The following is a 16,628-nucleotide window of genomic DNA, read 5'->3' as shown; positions in this document are numbered from 1 at the left end:
CTGTTAAAATTTATTTTTTAAATTATTTTTTAATATTTTTTTTTAAATGAAGAGATGAAGGACTAATAGAAGAATATTCAAGATCACCAGACTTAAATTTTAGAAGTTAACAGAATTAAAATGAATTTTATTTTACTTTGGACAGCCCAAACATGGTTATTGAAATGAAATGGAAAATAACAGAAAGCCACTGATGTGGTAACTAAACTTGAAAAAAAAAAAAAAAAGAATACAGATTCACAATAGGGCCCAAAGTGTTTTGTGCAGCTGGATAGATTGATTCACATGAAAATTAAGGTTTGAACATGCATTGTTAAAACTGTGATGTAAGTGTGGAAACAGATAAAAAGAAACCAGCTGAAAATCTTGATGCACATCAATCTTACAACCAAGTCTACAGAATAATTTATCCTTGAAACATCACCCAAAGCAACCAACTACCTTTGATTGCTATTTTAAACTACTTCCTAAAAATACAGAAAGTTAGAGCAGGAATAGTAGAAAACTGAAAGAAAAACAAATTGTTTCACTAGCAGTGAAATGAATGAAGCTTGGTTTCCTATGTTTATCTTTTGTTCACTAATTCTTAACCTTTAACCTAGCTGTCCAACTCCCCCAGGCTAAAAAGAAGCTAAAACGTTGTATTAGGACAAAGTTCACCAGCAGTATGATTGAGTAAATTACTCTTGTTATGATCTTCCATAAGTAAGAGATGAGATCTGGTAAGCTCAAAGACAGTGCTAGGAGTCCCACTTCAGGTCTTGCTGGAGCAGACTTCACAGGAATTAAGTTACAGGAACAGTTAGCAGGAAACCACCCTCTGCCCACTAAGATGGACTTGTCTTCAAGCGCAATGTCTAATTTATGACTTTCTTTTGTGTCTAAAGACTTTCCCCAGTTAGATGTTTGGAAGAAGGGTCCACTATTGCCTTGGTTGCATAAACTGCTGAGCACCCCTGGCCCCAATCCAACAATGCACTTAAGTATGTGCTTAACTGTTTTGCTGGATCAGAGCCAGTACATTCAGTAACTCAGGAGACTGAGTTCTGCATCCCAAGTAATAAGCTGTTAAAGCCCAAGGACAACATTTACAAAGATGATTTGTCTGATAAATAAGTGAAATGTCCTCTAACCATAGGAGATTACAACCCTAGCTATAGCAACATCAACAGTGGCACTGTAATACATACCTTTTTATACTCTTTGGAGATGGTGTAAATAAGATTTATTGATTTGGGTTTTCTGTTTCGGTTTGTGTGTTTTTTCCTTTATTCCTCTGTAAAAACACACCCGTTCCAAAAGGATGAGGCAGCCCCAGGACAGAAAACTTCTACTTCTACTACTGCAGTATTTCATTCCTAAGACTGCATTGTCCACACAACTAAGTCTCTGAAGAAGCCAAAACTATTTCAAAGCTTTTTACATTTACTGCTGAAACGAAGAACTACAAATATCAGGTTTTGGCATCTTAAATTTGATTAAAAGTTTTATAGCTTGACTTGTACATAGAATTGCCATTCCATGATCATTCACAAGAAAAGAACCTACATCTTACAGAGCTTTAGAAAAAAACAGTAGTTTATCTCACAGTAGAAAAATTTAATTGGCTATTTAGGAAACAGTGGCTGCAAACCAAGCATTTCACATTTTAAGTGTCATCTAAGCATTCCAGTGCATCTCAACAACAATTCTGATGCTCCAGTTCTCCCACATAAGCAAAGCTGCCCTGTTTGTCAGTATTTCCCAGACGCAGACCTTACGTGACGCATCACGACGGTTTCATGGAAGTTAAATTGTTGACATTCACTTTATGGAAGAAAAGCATTAAAATAAAAAAGTGGAGCATAGTGCATAAAATTTAAGTCTTGCCTAAGAAAACAAATGCAAAATGGAGCAAACAAATTCATCTTCTCTAACCTTTAACTACTTACTACTGGAGCCTGAAGTATCGAAATTTTCAAGCACTTGCATGTCACACAAGAACTTTCAACTTTTCCACAGAAAGTGCATTCTAAACAAAGTATGTTTGGCCAGAAGTCCTTTAAAAACCAAAACAAACCAAAAGAAAAACCACCATCACCCTAAAAAACTGAAACAAAATTTTCAAACAGTTCTTTAAAGAAAATTATTTGCAATTTCAGCCACAAGGAAGGTTTTCTACAAGTAAGGTTTTACAGTGTTTATAGATTATTTATTAAAAACAACCATAAACACAGTAATATAAGCTTACCTTGGATACTTCTTCTTTTCCACTGTTTTCCTTAATGAATACTTTTTCCAGCTCAGGGCTTATCCCTTCTACATTACACGGCACACGTGAAACAGTTGATCTTGGCACTGAAATGTTTGACAGTGGCATTGGAACTGATCTGGAAATAGAAGCCTAGAAGAGTAACATGATTTGAAGTTGAAAAATTGAATAAAAACAGAAGTTTGAAACCAATAAAGAAAATTAAAAAGAAGGTGGGTATTAAATTAGACATCTAAAAAGCAATTTTTACTTGGCAAATTTAAATAAAAATAAATGCTTGCATAATTCAAAAGCCACTAAAATCTCCTCACTTAACTCAAATAAGTGTTCTGTAACTAAAGAATTCTACTATTTATCAGTAAGTACACAGGTGTATGTATTTTCCAGATGTACTGACTACAGAATACACAACAGAGAGGGTTGGGGAACACAGTGGGTGCTGATCTGATGGTTCAAATGGGATCCAAAAGGCATTTCCCAGCATTCCTAAAGCTTAACCACTCAACTGAAATATTCACTTAGTGCATTTTTATTCTCTTTTGGTTGGCTTTATGGAATGAAAAGTAATGCATTCAGTCTGAACCTTTAATTTAATTAACTTACAGTTTTTCAGAACTTTATGTCAAAGGTCTTAAAAGACATAATTTGGAATTTAAGAATCAAGAATGTAAACAAATACAAGCATCGTTTCCAGCAAAACCTGTTGGAGAAGAACTGGAATCATGCACAAGAGTGCACATGCATCTTGCACAGTCAACCTCAAAAGCTTTATCTTGGCAGCACCTACACTGACAGCCATGAACAGTGGTCACTTCCCAGTCTGTATTTTTCTTTTGCCCATAGAATCATAGGATGCTTAAGGCAAACAAAGTTTTTGAGTCTTTGCCAAATGAACCTTGCACAGTGTACAGTTCCCAAGGTGCATATCACTTGTGTGGAGGCATCCTCTGACTCACCAAACACACTGCCTGCAGAACAGCTTCCCACAAGGGTGCCAGAACTGAAAATTTTACCAGTCTCATAAGAGAACACCTTGAGAAATCAAAATTTTTCATGAGCCATGACAAGGTGAGCTCCAACTACTAAAGACTGTTCCTTCAAAGCTTATGTCCCAGGGGGGCTTCATTCTGTGTCAAACTGTTTTTGCTGTGATTATAAAGAATGGTAGAGGTACCTGCAACAGCTTGCTTTGAGATGGAAAGCAAAAGCCATTTTCTATACAAAATGCAGTGGGAGCCTCTGTTATAGAGGCACAAAAGTTTCACAAAGAGTATCAATTTCTTACATCACAAGATTAGGTTTCAACCACAAGATTTTATCCAAAGAGAAGAGTGAACATAAAGGATCAGCCATCGTGGCTCAACCTCTTATTTCTGAAACTTTACCTATTTAAAAAGTCAGTCAGGAAATACAATAACAGAATCAACATTTCAGGAGTTCAAATAGTGGCCTGTTAGTAACATGGGGACAAAGTTAAAGATCCACTGTAGGTGAAATTTAATCAGGACTCAAATGTCCACGCTGTCAAATGAGACAAGATTAACTGTTTTCTACAAGTGGCTTAAGGCTCACCAAGTCATTGACTGAACCTTGCCTGAGCTTTAGAACTCATAATTGGGTTTCAATTTCACTGGCAGGCTACAATAGCTACAACAGACACTGCACGGGACAGCCTCCATTGCATCCTACTGAGAATCAGTTCATAGCCAGGTAATTTGTCCCAAGGTACTGTACACATGTGTCAGCGTTTTTATAACAGGAGAAATACATGTATACTCAAGATCACAGGCAAATTTTTATGACTTAGCAAAATATGAAAATGACCTGAAAACAAAAATTGTCTTAGCCAGGCTAGTGTTAAAATGATCAGCAATCACACTTCACTTTGAAAGCAGAAGGTGTTTGTTGAGGAGCCTGAGCTTAACCTCTTAGGAAAGAGGATACGATACCAAATGCATACACTGATGGCTAGAGAGAAGTCCTGTCATCACAATGCCCATTGGTATAGAACATGAGAATGATCATCAACATACTCTGGACACAAGATTTTGCATTCTAAAGACTACATCTAATTAAGGTTTTACGATACAGTACAATATCTGGGATAAAAACAGGCTAATAATGATAGCAGTTTTTCCATTTAATATGATAGAAACTCAATTTTGAGTCATTGCAGTATATTTTTACTGCACTGATTGTATTCTAACACAGCCAATGCAATCACATCCTCACGCAAGACGACAGGATCTTGTACTGACAGTGATTCTAGACTACCATAACAACCAACCAGTGTGACCTAGACAAAACCACAAAGAAAATATTTTTATTCTGTAGTGTGACAGTTCTTCTAGTCATCAAGGACAGGGAAGTGTGGCAAGCATCACCTTGATTTCAGTTGTGTTTAAAGTCAAGGTGAATTATCACTTTCTTTTTTGGAAGTAAACAGCACAATATAGTTTTCCTTGCTGTCTTACAAAAATTACCTCTCTGACCAGGAATTGACCAATAAGCTAAGTATGAGAAAGATTCCTAAAACGGGACAGGAAATGAGATATTCCCTGAAATCTCTGGCAACACAGCAGCGCTGTCGTTTACTAAGGAATATATAGAAAGGTGAATTACAAGTCTGTTTGTAACAAACCAGCGAGCAATCTGATTGCAGCTCAAAGACTGATCAATTATTGGGCTGCCAATCCAGATTGCTTCCCCTTGGTCCTTTCTTTTTCTTTCTTTTCTATTTTTTTTAAGGGGCTCAGGTGAAATTGGGTTGCCAAGCTGATAAGCAAACGCCGTTCGGAGGAGCAGAACCTTTTGAAAGTGTACCACAAAAATTAGCCTTGGAAGCTGTACTTCCGGAAATACAGTCTTATTCTTAGCATATTCTTATGCTAAGAATTTTTGCAGCATCTTAATACATTTCAGATGCTATTCCAGTGCAACCGTTCTTTCTTTCACTATGTGATGACAATTGGGTAAATTTCAATGAAGATTAAATGGTATCAGGTTGTTTGGCATTTCAGTGTACCACATCAGAAAGCAAACAGAAGAAAGATGAGAAGAAACAGCAGGCTATTCAGCCAACCCTGATCAGGCAGGAGGCTGTTAATACAAGCACCTATCTACTTACCTGAGTCGGACCGATTGCTATATGGTTGCCATGGAGAGGTGACTGACGTTCCTTCTCTTTGCTGTGCCGACTGCTCTGCTTGCTGCGCTGAAGCTGCTGCCTCAGTTTGGCAATCTGCTGGAAAGAAGTCCAGGTGAAGTGATCATGAGATATTGAATGGGTAAGTGCTCAAATCTTCACGTATAAAGTGGATCACAGGCATTTTAAGTCCTCTTTGGAGGATTTTAAAGCATATGGGGTTGCCTTCCCTTGAAGCATCAGCATTAAAGCTTCTTTCTGCTTACTAGATACTTTCTCCAAAGTTTCTGCCCTATTCACCAACCTGAGTATGACAGTAGGCTTACTTTAATTACAAAACTTCCTCATTTACAAACAAGCACTGTAATAACTGATGCAAAAAAAAATAGTCAGAATGACAATTTGCAGCCATTTCTGGCTTATAACTGGTTTCAACTGGGTACTAAGAAGCCTACAGTTTAATTTCTTTGATCTTAAACCAAACCAAAGTTTTCCAATGATAATTCACCTTAAAAGCAAAGAGCCTTCCCAAACAACTGGCAATCAATGCATTACTCATCTTGGAGAACTTACTTAATACATTTAATAGGATTTCCCTGCAGGCTGAATTATCACAGATTCCTGCAGGCAGATGGAATTATCTTTTCTGCTGTCTGCTGCAAAGATGACTAATCAAAAGTAACATATTTTAAAGGTCAAATGCAAATAAAGCCATTATCCATTTGATCTGCTCCTTAACAAGGAACCAAATAATTCATCTGGGGATTCCTCTACTTACTTATTCCTCCTAGGCAATTTCTACATGAAAGTATTTAGCTCTAGAAGCATTGTCTCAGAAGTCATTATTTACAAATTCACACAACAGGTAGAGACACTTCCTTAAGACTGGAAAATGTTTTCCTTCAGGTTCAAGTCCCACTCTTCCTCATGCTCAGCACACTGACACATAAAGCAAACATGCACAGCCCCATTTCCTTTTTAACTCAGCTAGAGATACAATTTTTAAAAACCTGAAGGACAAGTAAAGAGAAGCGACTGCACATGGAATTCACATTTCAAAGAACTTCATCAGCTGGAAAGTAACCTCTCTTTTCTGAGTGACAGCTTACAAGTACATGCACTCTGTGGTTAACTCCAAGTAGTTAAATATATCACTAGTGTTCTTGCAAAGCAGCTCAGTGGTAGAGAATCACTTCACATCACTCTTCACAGTGTCAGAGATGACAGTGCTTGGGTGAAGAGGTTTGGATGGAGTTTTGCTCCAGGCTGTGGACTTTTCTTTGTGATGATTCTGGTATCACTCACAAAAGAAGGATCCACACCTTTAAGGCTTCACATCAAGTCTTGCCACAGCTTGTCACTCATCTTCAGAGAGCTGCTACTCAGAAATGGCTGAATTCTTTGATCTTTCAACAACAGACAAACAGTTCAGACTTCCAAAAGGATCTCTGTGTAGATACATCAAGAAAGACCAAGCTCTACGTTTTTAACACAGACAAGCTAGACTTAAGAGAACTGGGAGACTCATCTCTTGATGAAAGGTGCAACTCAGGCACCGTTTTGGAAGAACCTTTGAAGGAGTCTGAAGACATACTTCATCTCTACAAAAAAAAAAAAAAGAAAAGAAAAAAAAGAAAAAAAAAAATTGTCCAGAAATTCCCATTCTCCATCTAGGAATAATAGCAATTAGGAAGCGAAGCTCTACAGAGAGATGAAAAAGCAAGCAGGTAACCAGTCTGGTAACTATACACAGAGCTACAAAGATTTATGTCTTACATCAGAATGTTGGAGAATTAGGAGAAAAGGAAAGAATCTTCCTCTTCTCCTTTAAAAACTTGAAAACAGAAGAACGATGCCCAGATCAGAAGACAGCTGTGGATTGAGATGGCTGCCTACAAGAATAATCAGAAAGCAGGGAGAATGCTATATATAAATTTTTCATTTCTGCTGCCTCTCCTTGACACTATGCACTTCCTCCTAGTTAAAAAGTTACATACTCTGTTTTTATTTATTTAAATTAAATCTGGCTTTCTGAGCTTTCCTCAGGAGCATGCTATAAAAAAAAAAAATCTATATAATTCCACCTCAGAGATCTGGCTGAATGATTTCTGACGCAAATAGCTTGCAAATCTTTGAGAACATAACCTCTCCCTGTAAAATCTGGACAGTGAAAGCATTAAATGGGAAAGTGTTGATAGGCTGGTATGTCTCTAGGCTGACCAAAACCTCGAAGGTCTGGTATCCTGAAAGGAATAATGGACCACTGGAATCTGAGGTTCTCTCAGGCACCTCAAGAGTATGTGTATTTTGGCAGTCAGTAGGTTCTTGACAGTAACAGAAAGAAAAGGCGTCTTGGGTCACTAGGGAGAAAGAGAAAGCGATGAAAACTTGTTGAAGGATCTGACTGTGTATCTGGAGCTGATATGTTCACTTAAACCAAACATGCAACACAGTGAAGAAATAGATATGCCCTCTTAGATCATCTGTCCTTAGCCCTGAATTTGAAGAACCCCAGATTTCCATGATGTGGTAGTTATCATCAGACAAAAAATGCAAGAGTAAGGATGGATATACAAAAAGGAATCTGCCATTTCTTATTCACTCTCATACATGGGAGACAGAGACTTGCCCCCACAGACAACCCAGCTTCAGAGTAGCCACACCAAGTAGGCAGTGGCACTACATACACAGAGAGAAGAATCCTCCAAACTAAATTATGCTCCATCTCTTCACCACAGGGAGTACATGGTGAATCTACCACTTGCTAAAGCTAACTTTGAAATCCCAACTACAAGAATATATTTTTATTCCCAATTATGTTCCATTTGAAAGTCAAATAAAGCCAGTACTACTAACAGGAAGAGGTAGCTATTCTTCGCCTTCTTCCCAAGCAGCAGAGAAGCACAATCAGAGCATCAAACATAACCAAAATAAGCTGCAGAGAGGTATGAGGTACAATAATTCTCAGAAAGCAGATATAATTCGTGTAGTCAGCAAGGAGCCTGAAACACATGCCTTGATGGCACCCATTTTACCAAGTATCTCAAAGAAACAGGCAGATCCTGTCTCTTGGGCATTTGACTGATGCAACTAATATAAGCCAGGGAATTTGCCATGCAGAGAAAATGATGCCAAGCAACTGGTATCAGGAAAACACACACTTGAAGATCCAGGCATTACACTGGTGTAAATACACTCTGATATTGAATACCATTCAGGGCAGCAATACAGATATTTCAAGTAGGATGATGAGGCAGAAAAGAAATAAAATTGGGGGGAAAAAAAGAAGTACAGCAACAAAACACTTCATTTTAACAGGACCTCTAAGAAGAACAGGAAGAGTCTGGGAGTCTTTCAGTGACTGTTTTCTGCAATATTAATGATGTATCAGACTCTTCCCTTGATTTGCTTTAAAGTTATTTTTTAAAAAACCACCAACTGGAAAAAAAAACAAACACAACAACCAAGAAAACACAGAGATTAGTGCATTGTAACAGTAATAAACCTACATCAGGTTTTTCAGGACATAAACTTGCAGTTCAGCCTTGATTATTTACTGTCATACAGCCAACTATAAGATGACCATCAAAACATTACTAAACAAAGAAGGAGCTAGGAAAAAAACCTGTAGTTATTTTTATTTATTTATTTTTGCTTGCTAAATATTTTTACAGGTAGAAGTGCACTTAAAATAAATATTAATCTTGCCTATACCACTTGTAACATGCATACAGCCTAATATAACTAGTGGCACAATCCTGAGGGAGAAGCAAATTAGATCCCTTCTGTATAACACTGGAATAATCCGAGTATCCTGATAATTATTTTTTTTAAGATACGTAGATGCAGGCTAATATGAAGGGAACATGTCACATCTCACCATTCCTGTCCAAATGCTCATTAGTATTTACAAGTTAATAGGCTGTCTTTCTACAAATCAGGCTATACAACAAAGTAACTTCCTACTGCTGAACAAGGCACAAACTCCTTATTAATGAGAGCAAGCTCCAACTCATTCATGAGCCAATTGTTAATAAACAAGTTAACCAGTAGGTCAAAGAGTAAAAACAAGCACTGGAAATTCACCTTAAACCTTTGAATATGATCTTTCAATTGGTGTATGAAAGCATACTAAAAGTGCGAGCTCTCACATTCAATTCTCTTTTATTCCAAAGTCCCTTTCAAGTACTCTGTTAGAGCAAAACGAACCATCCAATGGGGGGTTGCTGGTGTCAGTGTAACAGATACAGCATGCAGGGGGGGGCTCTGAAGGGATGTGAAAAATCAGCTGTTTGAAATACATTTTTTAAAAACTACACCAACTGAAAACTCTGTTTTAAATCCCATTTTCTTTTTCAGTTCTGAGTAAATTCCAGTTCAGGATAAACTACAATTAAGTGTGTTCCTATTCAACATAATTTCCAACTATTCAGGTTGAAAAGGGAGAAACTACCAGCTGTTCCAATTACTTCTTGGTTTAGGTCCAGTACAAAGACACTGATGGCAATCTTAATCTCCCAGTCAAGACATGTATCTATTAATATATAATTAATGTTGAAGCAGTTTGGTGTTTTCTCACAGTAAGCTATATCCAAGACTTTGTAAAAACAAGCAGTAGATCCCTACAGAATAAAAAAAAAAATCTTGTTTGGAGGTGATAAAAAGGTATATTCTACCTTTCCAAAGTTCTTATTGGGAGCTGTAAATTTTTAATAGATTCACTACAAGAAAGAAAGCATTGTCCATCTCACTGCTAGACAGATTCAGCCCTGACACCCATTAACTCCAATTCAAAGGAAAAAAAAACATTCAACTATTCAAAGTGAATTTTTTTTATATGTGGCAATCCAGAATTCATTTGCTTACTTGGGAACTTAAGTCTACACACTCATTTTTAGGTTTTATAAATGTATATCTTTTTAAAAGAGCTCCCAGTTGTGTTAAATAAATGCATTTAATGGTAATAGCTCTCAAACTAACAAGGGGGGGGGGAAATTAAACTTAAAAGCACATTCAATTTTTTTCCATCAAAGCCAATTAATACTATATATACAAGGATCTGGCTGACTTACAGCAACAACATAATAAAAAACACATGCTAGAAATCATTCCATTAGTTACTGGAACAAGAAAACATTAATCCAAGCTGCTAAAACCAGCCAAGGAAACTAACAGCTATCTACTTGTTTACTGTCAAATCCTATAGGAATCAATTCAAAATACTGAGCAGAACTACTGTTACTTATGCTACTCATAACAAATGCAGTTGCCCAGGAGAGGTGATACTTCTATTTCCACTACTTAAGCTTTTGCTTTCAGCTGCCCAGACCTTTGGCAAATTTTCTATGAAGTCTACGATGCAACAGTCAGCTCTCCTAACCCCTTTCCATCAGAGGTTTCAGTATGAGTATTGGAGTTGTTTTAAGAATGAGATTAAAACAAAAGGGGGATGTAAATAATTTTATCATTTTACCTGCTACCACACATTACTGTAGCTTTTTTTGTGGGAAACTCTGATGTCCAGTGCTTTGGAAGAGAAAGTCAAGCATTTGTCTAGGAGTCCTTTATGCTTTATGAATGTGCCCCTCTACTGCCTTGGAAAAAACCTTTACATTTGGCAAAGCTTTAGCAAAAATCTCAATTTCCACAGGTTCAGGAAAAACGTCTGGAACTGCCAGCTACATTTGCTAGCAATTCTGTCTCTACTGGGATTTACAATTTGAACAGAACTGCCCCAGAGAATTTCTCCTTCCAGAAACTGCTGATGACTGTGGCACACGGAAACTGAGTGTACAGATACACTTGTTACTGAACAAACTCTTAACGTCCACCATACAGGCACGAAGTAGCCAGACAGAGAAGCTGCAACGGGGACTTAAACGTGAGGGACAGGAAAACGAAGGGGATAGATGAGAAGCCAAATTAGGGACAGAGAAGAACAGGCATGGAACTGGAAGGTAACTGAGCAAGAACTCAAGATGGGTGAGAACTGGCTGAATAATGCACACAGAACAACACTGGGACTATGAACGTGGGGAACCTGGCTTGAAAACTGGTTTGAGATGCTGAAGAAAACAGAGGAAGGGAAAGAACTGTAAGCTGGAAAAGGCAAGGACAGGTTTTGGTGTGAACAACCATTGCAAACTTTGGATACAGTTCCTTTCCACATAGCCAATTTTTTGCCATTACTGTGTTCTATCAGAAAGGAACCACGAAACCCATCGGCAACATGTTTCTTATCTTTCTCTTGTGGTCAGTCCATAAAGAGGATGCCAACCTATTACAATGGATCACTTATCAAAAGGCAGAGACTTGCTCACACGCTGGAGGTTTCACTATCACTGACAGTCACAGCCCTGTGGTGAAGAAGAGCTGCTCATTGCAGAACTTGATAGGGAACTGCCAGAAGATGAAGCATGGTCTCTTACTAAGAGCAAGCAAGAGCTATCCTGGAAATACAAATGCTGTTCCTGCCCTTGCTACAATGCCTTTGTGCTGGTAGGCAATGTTTGAGTCAAAACTTTTCAGACGCAAAACTCCTTCTGCACTAATTTCTGGGAATTTAATCTATGATTCTGAGTGCTTCCTCACAGCTGCAAATGAAGTCACCCAGGCAACTCAAGGACCATGTACTAACAAAGCAGCTATGATTGGATTCATAACAGGTACTCGATGAGATGGGAAGAGAGAATCCTTTTTGGATTGACTTCTCTTTGGTGCAGGACTTGATCTTTAAACATGAGGCTATTGTTACCAAAGGAATACAAGATTATTTCGTATTTGTCCTCACACGCTGGAGGTTTCACTATCACTGACAGTCACAGCCCTGTGGTGAAGAAGAGCTGCTCATTGCAGAACTTGATAGGGAACTGCCAGAAGATGAAGCATGGTCTCTTACTAAGAGCAAGCAAGAGCTATCCTGGAAATACAAATGCTGTTCCTGCCCTTGCTACAATGCCTTTGTGCTGGTAGGCAATGTTTGAGTCAAAACTTTTCAGACGCAAAACTCCTTCTGCACTAATTTCTGGGAATTTAATCTATGATTCTGAGTGCTTCCTCACAGCTGCAAATGAAGTCACCCAGGCAACTCAAGGACCATGTACTAACAAAGCAGCTATGATTGGATTCATAACAGGTACTCGATGAGATGGGAAGAGAGAATCCTTTTTGGATTGACTTCTCTTTGGTGCAGGACTTGATCTTTAAACATGAGGCTATTGTTACCAAAGGAATACAAGATTATTTCGTATTTGTCAAATCTGTTTTTAAAATTCAAGTAATTAAATTAAACGACTCCTTCAGACAACTATTACTACTATCAACAGCTGTCTGGAAAGCACTATATATTGCCAGTAACATCATCTCCTCAGAGAACACATACATTTCTTCTCATTTTTTAATGTCTTATTAAGCAGGGAGCCAGAAGAAAAGATGCAGAATAGACTTTTCCCAGAGTATCAGGGAAAAGTCCCACCTGATAAGAACATGCTGCAAGATTAATTTCTTAAAAAACAAGGTGTAGCTCTTGAAGAGAGGTTGCGCCCTTCCTGACAGGGCCATGAGGTTGACTTCAAGCTAGTTACTGGGTACTGGACAGAGCTAGAATTACACAAACTCTGGACAGAATGGAGTTTCCTGAGACAAAAAACTGAAATATTGTTATTTCAGCTGAGCTGGAGATCATTTTACTTTATCTGCTTTTTCATGATGCAAATCCAATTCCCTTTTGGTGACTTCTTTTTAGTTGCAATTGTGGTGTATATCAAAATACATACAATTAAAGACCATTTCAAGTGCTCATACCATTACTGTATCAACACTTACCCTTCTTTTTCATTTGTGAAAAGTCACATGCCCTATATCCTCACCTTAAACCTAAATAAAATTTCTACACAACACTAATATACCGACTTACGCTGTGCCTCCTTCACAAGAGAAGCATTAAAGGACATAAAGGTAGCTAAGGCAACTCTGAACAGAAAAATTAGTAAGCAGCAAGCAGCTGAGTCCTCAGCACTCCTTCCAGCCACTCCTTCACAGCTGACACTGTGTAGTAGGAAGGGAGGAAATCAAACAGGCATAAAATAACAACCACTCTTGAAACAACTCTTTCGTTGGAGGTAAAACCTGTTTCAAAAGCAACAGAGGGGAGGGAAAGGGTGTAGTTTCCTGGACTGCAGATAAGAATTTAAAAATGTCTCAGGCACAGCAAAACTTGAAAGGCTCCACTGTGCAGAACTTCTCACCTCTTTTAGTTGATCAGCACTTCCCCATGATGCTGAGCGTTGATGTGATCTCTTTTCTGCTCCTTCTTCAGCCCAACAGCTAGGTGTCTAGAGAGAAATAAAAGAAAATATACTGTACCAAATTCTCTGAAGTGTTCTGCAAAGAGAAGTAAATGGTTAAAAAAATAAAACCTTATGTAGAAAGCAACAGTTTGCCTGTATTTTTCCATGAACACAAATATTGACGCAGATAGCAAGAACAAAAACAAACTAATACTACTATCCTGAAGAACTTAATCAACACTGGTGACTGTTACGAGATAGAGGTGGGAATCCTAATATTGCAGATGAACTAACCAGAAATCAAAAACACAAACATCAAAACATCCATTCACTTAACATTGAAATTTGTATTTACTCAAATATGTTTTAACATACTCTTTCATTCAAACACTATCTCCCTCGAGACAAGAATTCCACAGTTGCTTTCAATCTCTGGTAAACTGAGTCAAGTCACAACCTTTCAAAATATACACTCAAGTATCAGTATACAGGAGGCAGACTACCTGTGACCCTCACTTTTATTTGTAGTATTAGGTTACAAATACTATACAATGCTCCTCCAACAGTACTGAAGTCAGGCAGTGTTATGTTAATGGTCTGTTTATATTCAGCTAGAAAAGAGAAAAAAGGTTAAAAAATAACAGATCATAAGCAGTTACTAGAACATTACAGCAAGCCAGTCTTATTTGAACCCTAGAAATTGCTGTTATAATATATTGTAACCCATATTATGCAAAGATATGTTTTGCGTTTGCAACTCAAAATCCTTATATTCAAGCAAAAGCTTTTTATTTTAAAAAAAGAACCTCACATTTGTTACATTCAAACAGAAAATCTGCTTGAATAAGTTTAGTTTGTGTATCAGCACTTCATACCTCACTTTAACGGTGTAATTTACACCACAAATGAGATGGCAATGTACAGCACCCTTGGTAAGCCACATTTCATGAAAATTGTTTTGCCATCTGTATTTACAACCTCTACAAAACAGGCTTATTTATGGAAGCTTTCATTTGAAGCTGCAAGTCTACTTCTTCTATGTTAAACGTCCTAAAAAAATATTGAAAGTAAAAAAGTAACCCAAAACAGTACCTGAAGAATCATAAACAAAATCAAAGTTGCTGCACCTCAACTCAGAAACACAGTAAGAAAGCTTGTAGGCTCTATCTGTGAAAGTCATAATATTTCAGAGCTGAAACAAATTTACAGCATCACTGAACTTTGAACTGAACTTAATGAAACCAAAGGATTATTTCTTCAAGTTTATATTCAGAAGCTAAGATTTGAAACATTTTAGGAGGAGAAGCTTGAGAACATTAAGTAACACATACTGCAATTTCAAGAGGAAGACTTCTGATGTTTCAAAATGTGAAGGGTTCATGGTCCCAGTTCCAGTTGACACAATGCTTAAAGCATGTGCATGGGATAGGACAAGCTGAGAACACCAACATCTGGTTGCTCTCTTCAGTCTTAATGTAAATCACAATTATCATTGTTCTAACTCACCCAACCTTGTAGAGATTAGCATTTCTTCCAACGCATTTGGTAATTCTGCCTTACTTTTCCACCCGTATCAGGGATATACACCTACATTCTTTCCACTTCATTTAGCTCAGAATGACTGTATGGAGTACTAGCCTACCTAAACCTAAAATAAGACTGCATTACCCTAAATATCTCACATTTTATTGCCAGCCCTTCACTCTAATTACTATATCTAGCCTGCATTACAGATTAACTACATCGGGTGATGGGTGCAAAGATTAAGAACACAAGTCCAGGTTTTACAGGGGAAGTAATAATGTCTTTTAAGAACTTCCACATTCAAAGGAAATGCAAGAATGGCACTGGAAGATAAAGTCTGATGAGCCTGCAGACAAGGGCCTCTAGAAATTTTAAAGAAGAAAAAGCCTAGCGAGATACAAATTATTTTGAGTATAGGTGACTCGACTTAAACATGATACAGGTTAAGAAAAAATAGAATGATAAATTCATAGTTACATGACACATCTTTTTCTCCTTGTCTCTTCCTCCCAAAGTATGTCATTAAAATATCCCATTAAAGCCATGCTCACTAATAAACCAAACTAATAACACCAATAAAAAAGCTTCATGTAATTAAGACTCCTGCTTTCTTATGTTAATTTTTAAGCAACAGAATTTCTACCCAAAAGAAAACAAAATATTACTCGGGTGACTAATGAGAAGTAACTACACTAAGGCCTTGACCCACACAAAGAACAAAAACACATATTTTAGCCAGGCATTCAAGTTTAGAAACTCTCTGTTATTCTTCAGAGATAAATAAAAATTCTAAAAGGCATTTTGCAAATTTTCTTCATTTCCATTTGTGCAATATGTAATTGCCATGTACAATGAAAAAGGCATATCCATGCATACTGGAATCCAGTTTAAGAAGTCAGCTGGGGAGGATGTGCAGAACATCACTGAATCATATTCCACTTGGGTCATCTGTTCTTTTTATTACTTAGATCACGAAAGATTAGACAGATGAACTGGCATTGTCTTTGTTACAGCATCAACATCGTATGTTTATCCCCACCTCTCCTTCTTTTTAGCATTTAATCTTGCAAATTATTTAGTTTCTGCCAAATAATTAAATTAATATACTATGACAATTACCCAAATGTTTCTGAAGATTCTGAGGTTAGGCACAATCATTTCAACATTGAATTATTCCTTATACGAGGACGGGGGAAATACTTACATGTATAGCATGAAGGAGAAGTACACAGAAATGCTCCACCAGTACTCCCAACAAAGATGCAAAAAACAGGGAAGGAAGCTATTCTGAGTTTTAAACAGCCTTAATGAAAAGTTCAAATTTTGCTGAAAAGGAGAGGGAAGCAGGACAGCAGAGAACCTTGGGAAGGGGATCATGAAATGCATCAACTCATATAACAACTTCCTATGATAGTAAGTT

At 37.5% G+C, this 16,628-nt stretch overlaps 1 protein-coding gene across 1 annotated transcript in view; it reads right to left on the bottom strand.

Moving 5' to 3' along the window:
• Positions 1-16,628, bottom strand: part of GLCCI1 (glucocorticoid induced transcript 1) — a 50,946-nt gene that overhangs the window by 13,548 nt on the left and 20,770 nt on the right. Inside the window, exons 3-5 of the mRNA XM_009994924.1 lie at positions 13,643-13,729; positions 5,379-5,495; positions 2,231-2,383 (exon numbers count right to left, since the gene is read on the bottom strand). Coding sequence (XP_009993226.1) covers positions 2,231-2,383; positions 5,379-5,495; positions 13,643-13,729 — 357 coding nt within the window. The remainder of the gene's footprint in view (positions 1-2,230; positions 2,384-5,378; positions 5,496-13,642; positions 13,730-16,628) is intronic.

This window comes from Chaetura pelagica, unplaced genomic scaffold, assembly GCF_000747805.2.
Source record: "Chaetura pelagica isolate M959 unplaced genomic scaffold, ChaPel_1.0 scaffold12, whole genome shotgun sequence".
NCBI classification, from domain to species: Eukaryota; Metazoa; Chordata; class Aves; order Apodiformes; family Apodidae; genus Chaetura; species Chaetura pelagica.
Note: the sequence above shows the minus strand (reverse complement) of the source record. Positions and strands in the feature narration are given on the sequence as shown.